The 18,622-nt window shown below is 38.9% G+C and overlaps 1 protein-coding gene across 1 annotated transcript in view; it reads left to right on the forward strand.

Annotated features, from left to right (window-relative positions):
• The first annotated feature begins 12,746 nt into the window (after window positions 1–12,746).
• Window positions 12,747–18,622, forward strand: part of ITGA2 (integrin, alpha 2 (CD49B, alpha 2 subunit of VLA-2 receptor)) — a 46,069-nt gene continuing 40,193 nt past the window's right edge. Inside the window, exon 1 of the mRNA XM_010020459.1 lies at window positions 12,747–12,946. Within this exon, the coding sequence (XP_010018761.1) occupies window positions 12,747–12,946 (200 nt within the window). The remainder of the gene's footprint in view (window positions 12,947–18,622) is intronic.

An 18,622-nucleotide genomic window follows, 5' to 3' on the forward strand; every position in this document is an offset into this window, starting at 1 on the left:
AGGAAATAAGTGTGTTTGAGTGTGAGGGGGGTGGTAGGTAAAGATTGCATTGCGTGTTTCCCTTTTATCTGCTTACCAGTCTGTCTGCTTCTCCAGCAATTAATCTGAAATATAAATAAATAAATAAATATTTAAATAATTTAAAAATAAATTAGTAAAAATAATGAAAGTAAAAAGGTAAAATATAAAATAAAAAAATAACAAATAAATAAGAATATAATATAAAAGCAAGGAAGCTGGCAGCAGTTGGTGCTGTGTTAAGCTGTACACAATAAGACTGCAAATGCCCAGGCTGCCTTACCCACTGGATTACCCACTAATAACTACCTCCTCTGACAGCAAGATAGGTTTTTATCTTACCTGAATGAGGAATAGCTGACCCATGCTTGGCTTATATGAGCTTACTGCAGCGATGGTTGTCCTTACTAGAAGTAGTGAACCCAACACTTCTGGGGGGAAGTGTTTGTGTCGTGCTTTATGCTGCCTGGAGTAAGGCAGCTGCCCACAGGTAAAACAGCTGGATTAGCTAACAGGCTGTCTACCTTTTCCACATACACAGCAGTCACTTCTCATAACTTCTCATAACTACTTCTTGTGACTGTTGTGTTTATGTCTCCAACTGCAAAAGCACATTGGGTAAAAAATACTGCTTCATTCCATAATTTGTTAAAACAACAAATCAGTAAATTACTGGACTTTAAGCCTAAATTGACTCTCAGCTGGCCCCATTCTGATAGTAAGGTAAACATCTATGTAGGTGTCCCAGTCAGGGCAACCTGTGTCAAGAGTTACTGGCCTCGTTTCTTAATAGCAACTTCCTATAATAAGGAAGGTAAACCTCAGAAGAGTCCCCTTTATATACACCTATCTGAACAGAAGCAAGTGGGGTATCTTGTCCCTCAGCAACTAGTGTGACCTAGATGGTTACCAAATATCATTGCAATGTATGTGACTCAAAAGTTTCTGTGCCTGTATCCTTATTTGCATTTTCTATTTGAGGAGAATGGTAATTGCTAACTGAAGAAAGGTACAATATTTTCTTAAATAGTTTTTCATTTATTCTATTTTCTTAGCTGTAAACTATCATAAGACAATAGAAGTAGTGCTCTAATAATGAACATAGGAGCAATTTTATCCAGTATACCTACAGTGTAACATAATAATTTAGTTATCTTTATATGCAGTACTTCAAATGCACATAGAACTGATTGGATTTATAGATATTAAACTCAGATTTACCTGAAATTTCTCAAATGAAAATTTTCTAAGTGAAAGAAAAGTTTAAGTGTCCTGACACTAAGTATGTTCACCAAATAGAGTTCCCACTTAAATATGCCTAAAATACATATAGGTCAAATTTAGAACAGCAGAAAATACTGAAAATGAAGTAACTCTTTTATTAAGATGGGCAAAACAATAAACAGAAAAAAATCCAGCAGCACTGCTTGTATAGTAATCCTTTAGTAGCTCTGCTGATAATAGTTGTTCATTTGACTGTAGCGAAATATCCTTTCATTTCACTGTCTCTGCTCACTCTTTTTTTGTTTTCTTTTCCAAACTGCCCAAAGCCAGTTCATCATATTGAACGGTAAAAAAAAAAACACAAAAAAAAAAAAAAAAAAAAAAAAAACCCCAAACAACAAACTTTAAGAGTCACTGGAGTTGTCTTTCTGAGAAGTTGACAGCTACAATAGACTTTGCTTCTCTGAAGACAAAAAGCAACTGTTCTGCTTTTGTGGAAGCAAGCATTATCGCCAGAAAACTCTTCTTAAATGTACCTGGCTCCTTCTCTCTGACTCCAAAATGTACAATGGCTGCATTTTACAAAAAAAGATAACTTTTTTCCATACTCTGTCTAGAGATAGTCAGTCACTGACCTGACCACAGCCATCCAGAGTCTGGTGAGGGAGCTGAGGACTGGGAGAGTGCATGCTGCAGCCCCCCCTGCACCTGAAACTCATTTGCCTGCCCCACAGTGCAGAGTTAGGTGCCTTGGACGCAGCAGAGACATTGAGGTGCTTTTAAAGTGCATGAAAAATGTTTGCTTCCAAAGCACGAAGGCTCATGCAGTTAAATAATGGGTCAAGGGGAGCGTTTGAACTCCATCCTTCTCAGGCACCTGCATGAGGTACCTCCTTCCCCTGAGGTCAAGGATGGGGAAGAATTTTGGAAGGTAGGTGTCTAGTTCAGCTTTTCTCCAGGAAGTAGCTGCCTGAGAAGTGATGGTAATAGTCACCTGGGAAATGTGGGCTTAGTTCTCTCTTAAGGCTCATGGTGGTGTAGCCTCACCTCCCAGACTTTCGCAGAAGTGTCTTTGCTACCAGGCAATAAGGTAGTCAAGAGAAACACTCTCTGATATTGAATCCAGGTCTTGGCTCATCCTGGGATGCACATTTATGTTTCCAGGCAGACAAGCAAAGACAAATCTTGCCTGTGGCCTAATGTCTGGGGTACTTAGATGGGCGAATAGGAGTTCTGAGTTGGCCCTTTTGGACTGCACATGCAATTCACATTTGGTAAATAAGCAGTGCATAAAAAGAAGTTACTTAGCTATTCAGTTAAATCATTTAGAGGAGAAAATATTTAATTGGGAAGCTTTCATTGCTTCTGGCCAGAGGAGGCAATGCTTCTACCAGAGTGAGTCTACAGTAGGGTAGGATACCTTTCTCTTAGGACTGCTTCTACAACTGTATCGTTTTCTAAATTTTTCTGCACTATGCAACCTATATTATGTCAGATAATTTTAAATTCATTCTGGGTTAGGCAGCTGCTGAAGTCTGGGTTTCTTGGATTATTTTCCTCAATTTAGTGAGCCTAAATTCTGCTTAGGCCAGAACTGATCACTTCAATGTGTATTAAGGAGGAATTTCAGACCATCTACCTACCATTAAGGCTGCCAGGTCAAGAGCTGCCATTACAATCAGGGGGAGGAATAGTTGTTAGGTTGTTAAGTCTGCTATAGGAAAACAAAAGTTCTGATAATTATAGCTCTTCCAACTATTGTCTTATATATCCTGTGGAGGTTTTCTTGTTGCAGGAAGCTGATGTAGCGAACTTTTTACAGCTGAGACTGTTCTTGTTTCTGGGGTTGTCTGGCTAGCCCTTGTGGAGCTGTGAGGGAGGAACAGGGTCCTAAACACCGTGTCCTAAATGGCGTGATGGTAGTGTCACTCTAAAGCCATTGCAGTCTTCATGCTGCAGGCTATGACACTGTAGTGGCAGAGGGGTCAGTGGTGATGGCAGGTCCCTCAGCCTTTTTCTAATTTAGCCTTTCCAGGTCACATTTAACAGTGGTACAATATAATACAATACACTAATATGGTAAAATACACTGAAATTTCCAAAGACCCTAAAGTGTGATATTGGTAGAGAAATACAGATGCCTTTGGTTGCCTTCTCATCTTCTTGAGACCTGTGCGAAATAAACATTTTTGCCTGTGTACAAACATGTTTTCATACAAGCTGAGATGAGCAAATGTGGCAAATAAAGTATAGAGATAGTCACATTGGTTTCTGTGTGATGACATGCATTTCCTCCCTTACAGTTGTAATGTGGTGTATGCTTCTCTGACTATATTTGGAAATACTGGTGGTTTAAAAGAAGGATCAGCAACTGATAATGTAGACACAAGGGAAGAGAATTTGCTGGAGTGAATGCCAGTTGAAAAGTCAGCTTTTATCATAGGGAAGCATGTGAAGTTTTTTAATCATCATTACGTGTGAAGTCAGTGATGTAACTGCATATATAACGTGTGAACGGATTGTTAGCCTCATGTACTTCTAATCTTTGTGGTATTGTTGAGAACAAATGGTGGTACTCTAAAGACAAAGCAGAAACAATCCTGTTTGTTGTACCAAGATAAAAGAAAAGAAGAACTGCAGGTCATATTAAAAAGATGCCATTTATGAGAATTTTCTGTAAAAGAAAGTTTTTCCCACTGAACTTAATGATGGAAACATACCAGGACAATAAATTTGAGTAGGCTTGAATACTTGCTGTCTTTATTAACAACATGGAGGAAGTTGTCAGTCCTGCAGTAACTGCTCTTAAGCATTTCTTTGGAGTCAGTCCTTGTGTGTACAGTAGATTGTTGAGATTTCATAACTCCGGATGAAGAGCAGTTTATTTGTCTGCCCCAAGGAGGGCAATGTGTGGGCTACAAATAGGGAGTTATTAGGAAAAAGACAGCTGTTTCGGAGTAACTAATGCAGTCATGGGTAAATTTAATTAGGTCTCTTACTCTGCAGCAGTGCCAGAACAGTAAAATAGACAGCACCTAGTCTCCAATTTTTCATTCACAATTTATGTGTCATATCATGTTTGGATTGCTTTTATAGCAGGTTATTGGTAACTCTTCAGTGCAGCTTCTTGGATCATAAACAGTTGTAATTGAAAGGCAGTGACTCAGGCTCTCACGCTCTTGGAGGCTTTCAGCCTGGAAGCTGACCTACTTCCAGGAAGAAGCAGTTGGCCAACTAAACCAAGAAAACTTGATGTAGGGAGGGGAGTGGAGGAAGAGGGGCAGGAGGGAGTATTGTTACTAAATGAGGCATTGTTTTTCCTTTCTTCTGTGTGTGTGTGGGTTTTTTTTGTTTTGGTTTGAGTTTTGTGGCCTATAATTTATTTCTACACTAAACGTAATCTCTGTTAATTATTAAATAGCTTGAGATATTATTGCTAATGTGAAGAAAATGTCCATCTTAAGATAAAAGTAAAACAAATAGATGAAGCAGTAAAATGAAGACTTGCCTTTTAATGCTTCTGTAAACATAATGAAATATCAACAAAGTAATTGAAGTGAGGATTGAAGGAAGCCTAGTTTTAGTACAGAAAGTCCAGTGTCTTGCCAATCACATTCTCTGCTCCTTTTGATTCCTGTCAGAGGTTAATGTTGTCTTTATTTACAAGGTTGTTCTCAATAAGAAAGGTGTTTGATTTTAAAATAAAAACAGATTAGCTGTGATTGTAAAACTGCTGTTTTGGTACATGAGCTGAAGATACCTACTTGCCATTGTGTGTATATGCTGAAAAAAACCCCAAACAAACAAAAAAAATAGAGAAGTAAATACACAGGAGAAAACTAATGAAAAAATATTTTTTACTTTTATTAGCCATATTGGGTAAAGGGTTATGTACCTTTCCATTAAGTGGGTTGGATTCTACATAGCCCTGACCAAGTATACTAAAGATATATCAAAAAGGTCTTTCATATGTATTCTTATTTACAGAAAAACCCCAAACAGTGCAACGAATACAGAATTGTTTTACATGAAAAGAACTTGATTTTATGTCGTTACTTGTTAATGCATACAGTACATGTCAGGCTCAAGACTTATTTGTTGTGAGGGGGAGAGTGGTTCCTTTTTCTGGGTAGACTTGCTCCTTCCTTTGCAACGAAAATTGTTCAGTGGCTTCTGAAAAAAGCCACAACGAGGAATATCTGTACTGCAATTCAGTGGAATAAAGTAACTGCATGCATTGTTTTGTCTTTTATATGTTTACAGTCTTGTCAGTAAAACCTTCAAAACACAATGGATTTATTAAAACAACCCATAATTTTAAAAAGCTCATTCTGTAGGAACAGTTGACTAATTACAGTTGGATTATTGGTCTGATAACATACGTTCTGAATAATAAGGGAATTACTTTACTCTTACACCAAAATGTTGTTGCTGTTTAAAAAAAAAGGCAGAAAAGTAACACTAAATACATTTAATATGAAGCAAATACTACTTGACTGCCCTCTTTCATAACTTTATTACTTTCCCTTCCTGCCTTCATTCCACCTTCTGCCTAATATTTCAAGGACAGAAGGTGATTATAGTGCAAGCAGGATCTGTAAGTGCCTGTATTCCTTTACTAACCTTGGAACCTGTGAGCCGGTTTCTGCAAGTTTTTGCAGAGGGATGAAGAAAAAAACAGTTGGGTACTGGAGAGAGGCAAAAGTTTTTTTACAAGTTCCGTGACAACTGAGGAGATGGAGTGTGATCTTGTACAGTAGAAATCACCAGAAAATCCACCCCAAAGAGAGCCCTCAGAAATACTTCAGTTACGAAGAAAGCTTGGACCACTGTGCACAATCTGTTGTGAGATGAAATCGGTGGCAAGCAAGAGTTATGACTTCTCTCAGCCCTCTTACCCCTGTCTTTACTCTGCCTCCAGCAGGGTCTAACAGGTTTCAGGGCAGTGCTGATTATGTGCTCTTTGGAGGAAGAAATCTTTGAGACTAAGGGGAAAATTTTCATTGTGGAACTTGTAGTGGCTCTGTTGGAGCATACTAACACAGAGGGTAAAGTAATAATATCCTCTTCTGGAAAGAATAACTACTTTAAAAACACTAGACTGAGCAATTAAGGCAATGTAGGCAGTATACGTTTTACTGGCTGCCAATCTATGAAACTGCTTCAGGAAGCAGATAATAATCCAGTAGGGTTTTCTTGACACACTCTCCACACCCCTGCTTCTTCCAAACCATTCATGGACTAAAAAATCCCATGCAAGTATGTGTGTAATACTATCTTGGTTTTATCCTAATGCTGGGTCATGATCTTGCTCTTCTGTAGTGACTACATACTTTTGCCTCCCACCCTCAAATCCCCCAGCATGCTGATATTTGGGTTTGTCAGGGTCCACTGTTCTGTTAAGAGGTGGCACAAGGGGCAGTGGTTGTACCTGTGGCTGTGATACTGACCTGAGGGAAGCTGCCAGCAAGGTCTCTTTCTTTTCCTTCTCCTGGGACCATTAGTGGTGTGAATGTTCACTCATAAAGACAAATGGTCGCTTAGCTGCATTATATAACAAACTTTTTCTGTTCTATTGCTAATACGTGTTCAAAGAAGCAAACATTTTTCCCATTAGGGAAAAAAGGTGATGATGTTTCCTTCATTGTAAAGTTTCCTACTGGTAAAGTTAATACTAGGTAAATATAAAACTAATGTGTAGCGTGAAGTGGATCCTTACAGACTTTGTGGTCAAATTCCATCATGTCTTCCTTTTTCTTCATACTGTGCCAGATATAAATAACAGCAGCAGTGAATGCCTCTATTTGTCCAGGTGTTTTTGTGAGAGATGAGATGTTGTATGATTACGGCATATCATATGTTGCCATCTGAAATTGGAGCATAACCTTTGCAATATAGTATAAAGTGATTGAAAAGTCAATTTTACTGTTTAAACTGAAAATAAAATGACGTGTTTATTATGACTCTTATGACATAAAATGCAAGCTAATAATATTCTTAGCATATTTTATTAAACTTTTATAAACTAGTTTCTCAAACCAGGTAACTAAACACGCAGAATCTGATTTCATTTTTTCTCATCCAATTAGATTAACCAGTATAACAAAAAATTTGTTTGAATAAGGGGTTACAATCAGACAACTATTATAATCATGACATTAAATGATTGATTAACCAACAGACATTTTCTGCTTGCTCACTTTAAGCTGTGAGCTTTGCTTACAAAATCAAACCAATTATGAACTGGGTGTACCTAATACGAACTATTACTTCAATTAACTTGCTCCGGCTTGTACTTCAACGGCAGCAAACAGAAGGCATTAGAGCCATCATTAGACATGTCATTTATAGATACAGAAGAATTCCCACATGTTCAGGCTTAAAGGTGCACAGTCAGAACATGTATTATTTTTTATCCTACTAGGAGCAATAAAATGGTGGTGCAGAAGTATATAAGCAGCTATACTACTCTGCAGCTCCTGTGGTATACACTGCAATAACACAGTTGCTGAAACATGGGAATTCCCAGAAAAAAAATACCATGCAAAGAGATAATGGAGTTTATTGGAAAGATTCCTTTATCCCATTAAGGATTTTTTCCTAACTTTTCTTGTCCGAAGGTTCTTGGGAGCTACTCTGCTCGATGAAGGTGTCCTCTTTAACCCAAAGCACCCAAGCCCCTTTCCTGGTCAGGGGAGGGAAACTGCTGCTTTTGAAGTTTTTGGAGAGGCCTTCAAAGGCTTTAGGCTTGTTTCCACACAGTCTGTTTATGTGGCTGTAAATAAAGTGCCATTTACAGACAGAAGTTAGGAAGTGGATTTTTACTTGCCCGACTAATCTTATCATGATTGTTAGGTCACATAGAAGTCTGTCACCAAAAGCTATTAAAAATCCAGATAGTGAATTAGTTTTCTTTTTTTCAAGATTCTAAATTATCAAAGTTCATTGCCTGAAGGCAGCAGCAGATACTGAATGTTTCCAGCCTAGAATATACAGTACTTTGAACCTAGATGCTTCAATGATTGGCACTCTTTTAAATGCATAAGAGACCCTCTTATTCTGGCTTAGGCTTAAAATAGGTTTCAAGCAAACTTAGCATTTTCTCTTTTTTTGGCTACAGATGCTTGAATTTCTTGTTCTGAATACTGTATTTAGATAAATGTACAAAATGGATAAAAGATTTTCTTATAGTGTGAGCACTATATAAGATGGAGGAAAATGGCAGGAAAATGCCTAGTGTATTATTGCAAGTATACACTAGCTAGTCCCAAACTAAGTAAGATTTTTGTGGAGTAGATCTAAATATTAAAAACCTGCTAATGATTATAAAAATGTGCAATATAAAATGACTGTGATTGAAATATGCTGAAAGTATGGTTCATCTTATAATGTTCTTGGGGAGTCAGTGTATTTTCCGGCTTTTCGACGTTGATTTTGCAAAGCAGTCATGAGCAAGAGGCAAAGCTCATTTTGAATAAATATTGTCATATTGAAAGAATATTATCAATGACATTGATGTCTTCAGAGGTATGTTTTCGTGGTTGCTTTTTTGCTCTTTTGTTTTTGCTGTCTTTGGCCAGAAAGTGAGGGTGGTAGAGGAAGTTTTGGGAAGAGACCTGCCCAGCAGACACTTTTCACATTATTCTGAGTAGAAATTCTTGCCCTCAAAGAGCAGTGCTCTGATGTTGCAGTAGTGCAAATGATTTATTCTTTATTCTATAATATTCTTTTTAGAATACAGTCAAGACTCGGTGTAAATTGGAAGGATGGGTGGAATGGTTCAGTGAGGAGACAGGATGGGAAGCTGGGAAGAAAAAAAGACCATTGCTTCCCTAAGCCGTAATACAGCCCAGAGGAGCTTCAAGGAGCTGAAGCATCCCGTCTGGGCCAGGCATTATCTTTGCTCATTGGAATCAGCCCCCATCTTGGAGAAAGCAGGACCACAAGAGTGTTGCTGGAAGGCCCAGGGAAGCATGCTGCAGGAGGACAAGGAGGGAAAGGGCACAGGCAACCCAGAGGCCAGCATGTGTTGTGCTGGCCCTGTCTGACCTGTGACAGTGCCCTAGGAAATTTGAACCAGCAAAGGAACTTCCCTTCAGGCTGTTGGTTGTGACACTTGTCTCGATAGTTTTATCCGGTTCTGGAAATTTCTGCCCTGGCTGTAACATTTAAAACCCCCTCACCTTGGACACAATTCTAAAGAGCTTCCATGCATTTGCACTGAGGTTGGCCTGTGCCTTTAGACAGAAGACATTTAGCAAAGTTACCATTTGGCTAGCAGTGTGACTTGCTACTGACTGCGTAACAGATTCCGGAGATTCGTTTTTCTCTAGATGCCACTGAATTTGAGGTCAGCCTAGAAATGTTTATCATTCTTGGATACTTTTGTCTTTTCATTCAAAAGCCAGCGTTTATTTCCATGTGCACCATATAACTTGGAGAGTTATTCTTCTGTATTTGCATGAGGGATGGCATTGCAGTATAGTCTCTCGTAGCCTCTGGGAATGGGGCACTTGCTAAATTGTGCTTGATTTCTGACTGAAGATAATACAGTTTAAAAACGTCAGACCCAGAAATAAACCTAGGATGGCACATAAGCAAAACAGTTTGATAAAATGCAAGTATATTAGATCACAAAGATCTTCTTTTGCCTCTCCCCAAAATCCAGACACAAACTATGAATATATGCGATTGTGTTTAATGTCCAAAGTACTGCGAAACACAGGATGATATGTCTGTACATATTCTCTTCTCCAGTCTTAAATAACATGACTCAGGAAATGTATTTATCTCTAAGGATGTTTCTCAAGGAACTGTACTTTTAGCAAATGGTGATTTCTTGCTTTCCAGAGGCCAGCTGCAGATAGTGGTTGTTTGAAATAGCTGAATGATTTCCTGTTATGAGTTTGTGATAAAAACATAGTAACTGAGTGAGTTGTATTTAGTCTTCTGCTAGTAATATTTGTGTTTTCCATTCTATGGGAAAAGGTACTGAGTTCACTGAAATTTTTTACATGTTGTGAACTTTGCCTGCAAAACTGCAGTTATGATTTTAATGTTCTCACTATTGTGAGATGTGGTGTTATTATTGTTATTACTATTACAGCTAAACTACTGTGATGGGCTGGTTTATGCTGATATAATCCCTGTTAACTTCTGTTCCAGAGCTGGTGTTGGGTCCTGGAAAAGAAATGGACTTCTCTGCCCATCAAAATCAGATGAACGCTTTGAATTTAAGCTTATGTTTTAAAGATGCCAAAGATTGGCACATGTTTCGTTAAAGGGTCCCTATTACAGGGATTATCAGAAAGGCTGCCACTTTACTACAAAATGATTCATACTAAATAACTATGGTGAGGCATATTTTGTGTGTAGAGCAGATAAAACTCATTGTGACTGGGCACACAGGAAGGGAGGGGAAACATGAAGGATGTTGTCTAACCAGTGAGCAACAACATGAACCTGCCTCACCTGAGAACCATGGGCAATAACTGCACAGTGCAACCACAGGTCATGTTTTCTTCCACTGCTGACGTTTCTTGAGGTTTTTAAGGAGCCCTGAGATGTTCCTTATCTTGGCTGTAGCTTGTTCCTGGCATCCCTCTGGTGTCTCAGTCCTGCCAACTCGAAGCTGGGGGAGGACTTACCTACTCCTGGGTTTTAGGGTACTCTGAACTTTTTCCTGCAGTTTCTGTAGTGGACATTCTCCTAGATGCTCACCTACAGCTCTTCATCAGAAAGAAATCAGGCCCTGCAAACTCATGATATTTAGGACCTTGTCCCTAGCCCACACTTTCAGTTCCCCCTCAAAATGACATGGAGTGGCATATCCTTATTCCCAGGCATGCAAGTGCCCAAGTTAAAAACAGTTAATGCCATGACAACAGCGAAGTGGAGTTTCAGTGTTAAGTGTCATGATTTATTACTGCAGTTATATCTTGCGTGTTTGTATTTCCAAGTTTTCCTGTTTAGACAACTGTTCAGACTGTTTGGACTGAAAACAAAGGCTTCTGGAGTGATAATAAAATGACTCAAAAGTGTAGGTTATCTGATGCAGTAGATAATCTGGGTTTTGTTCCAGTCTTTCAAACATTAAGTTGCAAATAGACACTAGAATACAAAAATTATTAGCAGTTACAGTCAGTGTGTTTTAGTTTTAATGAAAACCAGCTGGATATCCAGGCCCAAATAGTTCTGGTGAATGGAGTTAAATCCAGGTGGCAGCCGATCAGAAGTGGGCTTCCCCATGGCTCAGTACTGGGTCCAGTTTTCTTTAATGTCTTTATCAGTGACCTGGATAAGGGGATTGAGTGCACCCGCAGTGAATTTGCAGATGACACCAAGTTGGGTGGGAGTGTTGATCTGCTGGAGAATGGGAAGGCTCTGCAGAGGGATCTGGACAGGCTGGATCGGTGGTCTGTGGCCAACGGTATGAGGTTCAGCAAGGCTTCGTGCTGTGTCCTGCAACCCCATGCAGTGCTACAGACTTGGAACAGAGTGGCTGGAAAGCTGTTCAGTGGAAAAGGACCTGGGGGTGCTGATTGATGGAGCTGAACATGATCCAGCTTGTGCCCAGGCAGCCAAGAAGCCAACAGCATCCTGGCCTGTGTCAGCACCAGTGTGGCAGCAGGGCCAGGGCAGTGATCATCCCCCTGCACTGGGCACTGGTGAGGCTGCACCTCGGATCCTGTGTTCAGTTCTGGGCCCCTCACTGCAAGAGAGACATTGAGGTGTTGGAGCGGGTCCAGAGAAGGGCAATGGAGCTGGTGAAGGGTCTGGAGCACAAGTGTGATGAGGAACGGCTGAGGGACCTGGGGGGGTTTAGTCTGGAGACGAGAAGGCTCAAGGGGGACCTTATCGCTCTATACAGCTACCTGAAAGGAGGATGAAGTGAGGTGGGTGTTGGATTTTATTCCCAAGTAGCATGTGATAGGACAACATCAAACAGCTTCAAGTTGTCCCAGGGGAGGTTTAGATTGGTTGTTAGGAAAAATTTCTTCACTGAAAGTGTTGTCAAGCACTGGAGCAGGCTTCCCAGGGAAGTGGTTGAGTCACCATCCCTGGAGGTATTTAAAAGACATACGGATGTAGCACTTAGGGATGTGGTTTAGTGGTGGCCTTGGCAGTGTGAAGTTAATGGTTGGTCTTAATGGTCTTAAAGGTCCTTTTCCAATCTATGATGCTGTGTACCTCTAATGTACCTGAACAGGCTGTTGATGTGTTTGCTGTACCATAAGAGTAACTTATGCCTTAAGGTAAAGGGGATAACAGACCTCTGAATCATATTTCTTGCCTCCCTTCAGCTAAAACATTCCCATTCGTAATGCTGCAACTTTTGTTAAGGCAAACAGTGAATGAGTCATTGATCTCTGCCCACAATACTATAATAATGTAAACACTGCTAGACGAGCATTATGCATGGGCAGATGGGTGCTGTAGAGTGTTTTTTCTTGCATGTGTCAAAGGCTACGATTTATTTTCTTGCACTGGGGGAGCTGGCACAGATGAAGAGCCTTTTTCACTGGGATCAAAATTCTTCTTTAATTGCTTCTGTGATAATCATAATCTTTCTGTTAACAGGCATTCTTCATAACTGCTGTGAAGCCTACAATGTTGGGCTCCTAGAAGCAAAAATATTTTCTGGTCCATCAAAAGAACAGTTTGGATATACAGTTCAACAGATCATAAATGAACAAGGCAAATGGTAAGCTTGAACAGCTTGTTGTATGTCCAGTTAAAGGTTAAGGAAACAAATGTTGCAACTTATTTTTCTTTTATTATGCTGTATTTCATTTAAATGTTTCTGGTTAACTTATTTTAATATTAGAATAAATACTTACATTATTCAAACAAATGTTGAAATATTCTTAAAAACAGACGCATTTGAAGGTTCAGGCTTTTTCTCTTTATGCTATGCAATCTGAAGTCGTCTGTTAATCTTTTACTTTCATGTCCAATACACTGGTTTCCTCACTCACAATTTCTGTAAAATTTTAACTCTCATTTCATTCCTTCCTGTTTTGTTACACATTACATATACATGGGATATTTTTCCATTTTAACATTTTTGAGGTAAGGCAAATTATTAGGGGTGAGAAGTTCTAATTAACATTAATGTTAATATTACTATTAAAATTAAGTGAACTTAAATTTATGTCATTTTGTGTCTGATACAGCATTAAATGTTCACGTCTCAAGGGATGTCATGTTTGGCTGTATGTAACAACAAAATCCTAGTAAAGGTCTTGTGTCCACTGCATCTCTTCAGCCATAAAATTTGATGTGAAATCCACTGTTGCCACAACATTGGGCTTGATGAGCAATTAGTAAAATATTTTTAGTAGTAATGTTTGTTTCAAAAAGAACTTGAAAATATTAACCCAGAGTAAGCCCATTTAGTGGACGACGCATTGTTTTGTCTTCTACAGTCTCAGCAACCACAAAGCTTAATGGGTCTTTCATGGCAAGGACTATAGTACTATAAATAGTTCAGCGGTACTTAACTATTTTGAGTGGTTATTTGTGTATGCACGATATTCAGTCTATAGCGGAAAGTCACACAAGTCATGTATATTATCATAAGCCAAGACAATATTTTGATGTATCATTCTCTATAGTTTGAAACAGTGTCAGAACCAAAATAGCTGCAAAGTGCCATGTTTGCTTAAGTGATAATGGACGGATAGTAAGTAGCTGAACTTTTCGTTAGAAAGAAAGACATCAAACTCTGAAATTCATGGAAATACATTTGAAAATGTATTTTACAGTTAAAGTTTGCAAAAGCCCATACAAAAGCATTTAGCTGACATATTTATGCATAGCCCTGCACAGAGATGCATATGCTAGATGTAAGACTACCTAGATGTCAGTGTATCTCTGGAATTACTCCTAAACACCGGTGACCAGGAGGAAGAGTAAGAGGAGAGCAGAGCTGTATCCTCTGAACTGAGAACTTACGTTTCCCTCATTGGGTAGGCTCCCAGCCTACCCCCCACTCCTTGGCTGATGTTGTAGTAGCTTCTCACTGTGTTTCTGCCTACTTTAATTATGTGTTTAGTCACCCATAGATCAGAGCTCTCTTCCTTTGAAATTTCTTTTAAAGCCATTGAAGGAGCTCAAGAATGTCTGCCTGAGGTGAATTGAATGCTTTGGCTCTTACATGGAGAAATTATGTCCTGTGTTTTATCCTTGTAAGTTTTTCTACAAGCTTGCAGTAGGAGAACTAGGTTCCAGACTAGTCCTGGAACCTAGTTCTGTTTTGTATTTCCCTGTTTAATTTTTACTTCTGGTAAACCCCCTCCACTACCACTTTCTTGGATCATGTGTGTTGGAGTTCGGGAAAGCAAGTACCTTTGGATTAACTTTTCCTATCTTACAGAATCATAGAATCATTTAGGTTGGAAAACACCTTTAAGATCATTGAGTCCAACCAGTCTCTTCCCAAACATGTAACTATTATGAATCTGGAAAACTTTTCTGTAGATAGGCACTTCATCTTTTTTTCATTCACTGCACAGTGTCTGATCATAGCTCCAAAAGCTAGGGGAATTTTAGCAGCTCTTGTTTGAGTAACCATGACTTGTTAGAGACTCTTCAGTGAGGAAGAGGTCTTTTCAGTCTCCCTCTCAAAAAATCATGGAACAAGCTTAAAAAAAAAGTCAGTCGTGGTTTACTTTCTTGTTCTCTTCATTTCTAAGCTATTTTCTTTTTTTTATTTTTTTTTTTATTTTTTTTTATTTTGTCAGACAATAGAGCTTTTTCTTGGGTGCATTATTTAAATTTAAAAAGCCCAACACGACTCCAGCTGTTCAGTGGACTTAATTTCTCCTACAAGCAGTGTAGAGGCTGCAGTCTGTGTGCAAAGACCTTGTTGACAAAGGTGAATCAGGAGTGAGATAAACAGTCTGAGCTTTGCATAAGAATGGGATGCTGCTGTGAGTCAGAGGGGAGCGTTTATCACCATCATTGTGCAGCAAGAATGTGATGCACTTGAAAATGCTGTTCAGGCACAGTGAGGCTGCTCACAACATCAAATGTTGGTGGGGTGGCATCTCCCTCCAAGGGAGAGGTTATCCAGAATCTGAGATCTGCCAGAAATTTCATCACTTCCTAGACCTTGCTTCTGTTAATAAAATCACATGGTGCTGTATTAAATACAGCTTTAAAAATCCTCCTATACTCTCTAAGAGTGTGCAAAAGAGAGATACAGGAAAAAACAGTAGATGCTAGTTATATTATTCAGCTGTATTTCTGGGAGGTACATCTCCTGAGGCAATAAGAGCTATAGAAAATGATGAAGAGTGGAAAATCTTTGCAGAATTTGGACTGCATACAGTGGTATATTCTTACTTTTGCTTGAAGATGAGTTCAGAGAGAAGAGGAAAGATAGTCAAACCAGGAACACAGGGCTATAAAGGGGGCTTGTACGTGTTGAGAAGCCGTGACACAAACCAGCAAGGGAGCCCTTTTTGTGTAGAGTCAGATGATCCAGGATAATTGGACACTGAAGTGCTGTGCATTGATGGCATGTGAGGCTCATAAATAAGGACAAACTTGCAAGTCAAGCACAGCTCAAGCTTTTCACGGTGTCTGGTGGGAATTTCTAAACAGGAGCTCTCTAATGAACTCAAGGAAGATTGTGAACACCAAAGAAACTCATCAGTAAAAGAAGTTTAGGCAGCCCGCCCTACAAGTAATTAGCCACAAGAGAAACATCATTCAGTTCACACTCTCTTTCTCCCTGTCATGAGATCATCTGTATTTGAGCCTTCAATTGAGACCAAATTCTGTCATTTTATAAGCATAATATTTTAGGAAGGCAGATTGTACCTTGTCAAGTTTGTCCGAGGACAGCAGCTGATAGTACATTCTGCAGAGATAGCAGTACTTACTTCATGCTGATACTTGATTTTATATCTGTGCCAGGTAAGGAAGATTGGGTAACTGTATATAGCTGTTAAAATGCTTTGTTCTACACATACGTGTCTTCAGTTTGTGGATACATCCCATGACAGTGCTAAATCTCAAGACTGCTGTTGAGGTACTATTTGCAATCAAGTTGCAGCCACCCTGCTCATCTGTGTGTGTGTGCTTAGGATCTGGATTTTTTAAATTTTGTTTTGGAATTTTTTATGGGATTTTTCCATTTTAAAACATCTTAGTTTCATTCCGTATCATGTCAGTAACAACACTTTACACTGCCCATACTGATGTGTCACATAATCATTGCACTACTAAATAGTTTTAAAAATCGCTGCATACTTTTCACTAGTCCTCAAAGCCCAACAGCCCTTTCTCCTGAGGTGGTGTGCTGCCTCTTCAGACCAATGAGATATTTTTGCTGAAAAGACACATTTGTGTAGCAACTGTTGTTGAAATCAATACACTTTGAAGCCTTATAATTTTAATGAGGAGGGTAATTTCTGCCAGGTGGGTTTTTTTTGTTTGTTTGTTTTTGTTGGGGTTTTTTTTTTCTCCTTTAAGAAAAAGCCGCTATTGTTACAGCTCTGTCTTTCCAGTGCCAGGACCACTGCTAACACTGAGTTCTTCACTCAGTTTTTGCTTAGTCTGATTGCATGCCTTACAATTTGCCTTTTCCCTGCTTGGAGCAGCTCTGCCGTCTGTCTTCTAGACCTTTCAAGTTTGTCAGTTAAACCTTCTTGCCATAAGCTCACTACTACGAGCTATGAACTTCAAAAAACTACTTTTTGAAGTTTCAAGTCTTTCGTTCAAAAGTTTGGAAGTTTTAGATGGTGAGAAGTATTTTAGGGTGTGCAGAGAAGCATCAATGAGAGTGAAGAGGTTTTCATATCTATTCATCACTTCCTGTAATTGTAGGGGAAAGGTCCAGATGATTTAAGAGGTCCTTTCTACTTTTATTTTCCTATTTCCTATTAGCCATCTTTGTGTTTAGAAAACACACGAAAGAGCAAATGCATGAAAAGAAAAAAAAAAAGAAAATAGAAAACTTGCTCTGACAACAGCTGGGAATTCAGCCCTTCGCCATGAATTCTGATTTTGTTTTCTGCTACATCACACTTTGCCAGTTACTAGCTTTGTCATGGTGTAATTTCCCAGAAATAATTTCTGTTCCACTTTGATCTGCCACTCCTGCAGCCTGTGTGGTATGGCATTGCCGCTGAACTTTATTTGACTTCATGTAGTTTCATTGCTTTGTGTACAGTGTTGGAGACTTATTAAGGAGCTGAATAGTAAAAACAGTGGCAGTATTACACACTAATCACTATAGCGTTGTGTAAAGACAGTCTACAAAGACGCATAAGGAAATTTCATTAAAATAAATATTTAATTCATGGCTGAAAATGGCCCTTAATTAATAAACTAGACCTTATACCATTTATTTGGAAACAAGCATTTTCAAGTATTTTAGTGTTCATTTCTTAACATTCTTTCCTGATAAGTTCTCTTTCATTCTGCTTCATGTTTAATCACAGTAAAAAATACTTTGTAGTTAGCAGGATGCTAGCCAGATACTCTTCTGCTTTCTTCACTTCTGATGTTTCAGAAAAATACTCATGCATATTCCCAGAGTGGTATTGTGTAACTATCTACTGTAATGGTTTTAGTTAATTTTCGAAGGCAAGTAGGACTTGCTGATTTCTAATATAGATTAAGGCTAATATTAAGCTTAAGTAAGGCTCAGGATATGAAAGGAATAATAATAAAGTTATTTCCTAAAGTTATTTAAGTTTGGCAATTAATTGATACCAAATGTGCAGGGCTAGGCTTGGCAAAAGTTGGTTAGTAACTTTTTCTGAGGAGTGTGTTGACGGCAGGACAGGCTAATTAAGTCACATAAAGGAAGGGGGTTAATAATTGTGTTCACTTCTGAAAATCACAATGTCAGTAATAGGTCTAAGTGTTAAATTCTGTGTACGGGGTGGCATTTTTTTGGCTTACAGCATAGTTACAGCATTGAGATTCCTGCACCCTACAAATCTACAAGGAAAACTAATACGGCAAAAGGGAATACAGTATAATAACTTGTGGTAGAGTATGAGGAGTGCAAGCTAAATGAAAGACACAATTAAGTTTGCTTTGGGCACAGTTGGCATAGATTTAGATATGGGTTTAAGATTAGAACAGTCTGCCTTGTTTGGCTTACATTTTTCGTTTGTACCATGTGACAGCTACAAGGATAGTTGTAATAAAAGTAAAATTTTGTGAATATTAAGTCCTAGAAATGGATTTGCTATGAAGAGTGATGGTTCCTTGGTTTAAATAGATGTTTAGGCTGGAATTAATGTTGACGTTGGGGGAAACGGGAGTTTCAGAGCTCGCATTACTGCTGAGCAGCTTAAAACCCACGGAGTGAGTGTAAGCATGCACGCATGCATGCTGAAAGGGAGAGAAGTGCTTT

This window comes from Nestor notabilis, unplaced genomic scaffold, assembly GCF_000696875.1.
Source record: "Nestor notabilis isolate BGI_N333 unplaced genomic scaffold, ASM69687v1 scaffold12868, whole genome shotgun sequence".
NCBI lineage: Eukaryota > Metazoa > Chordata > Aves > Psittaciformes > Psittacidae > Nestor > Nestor notabilis.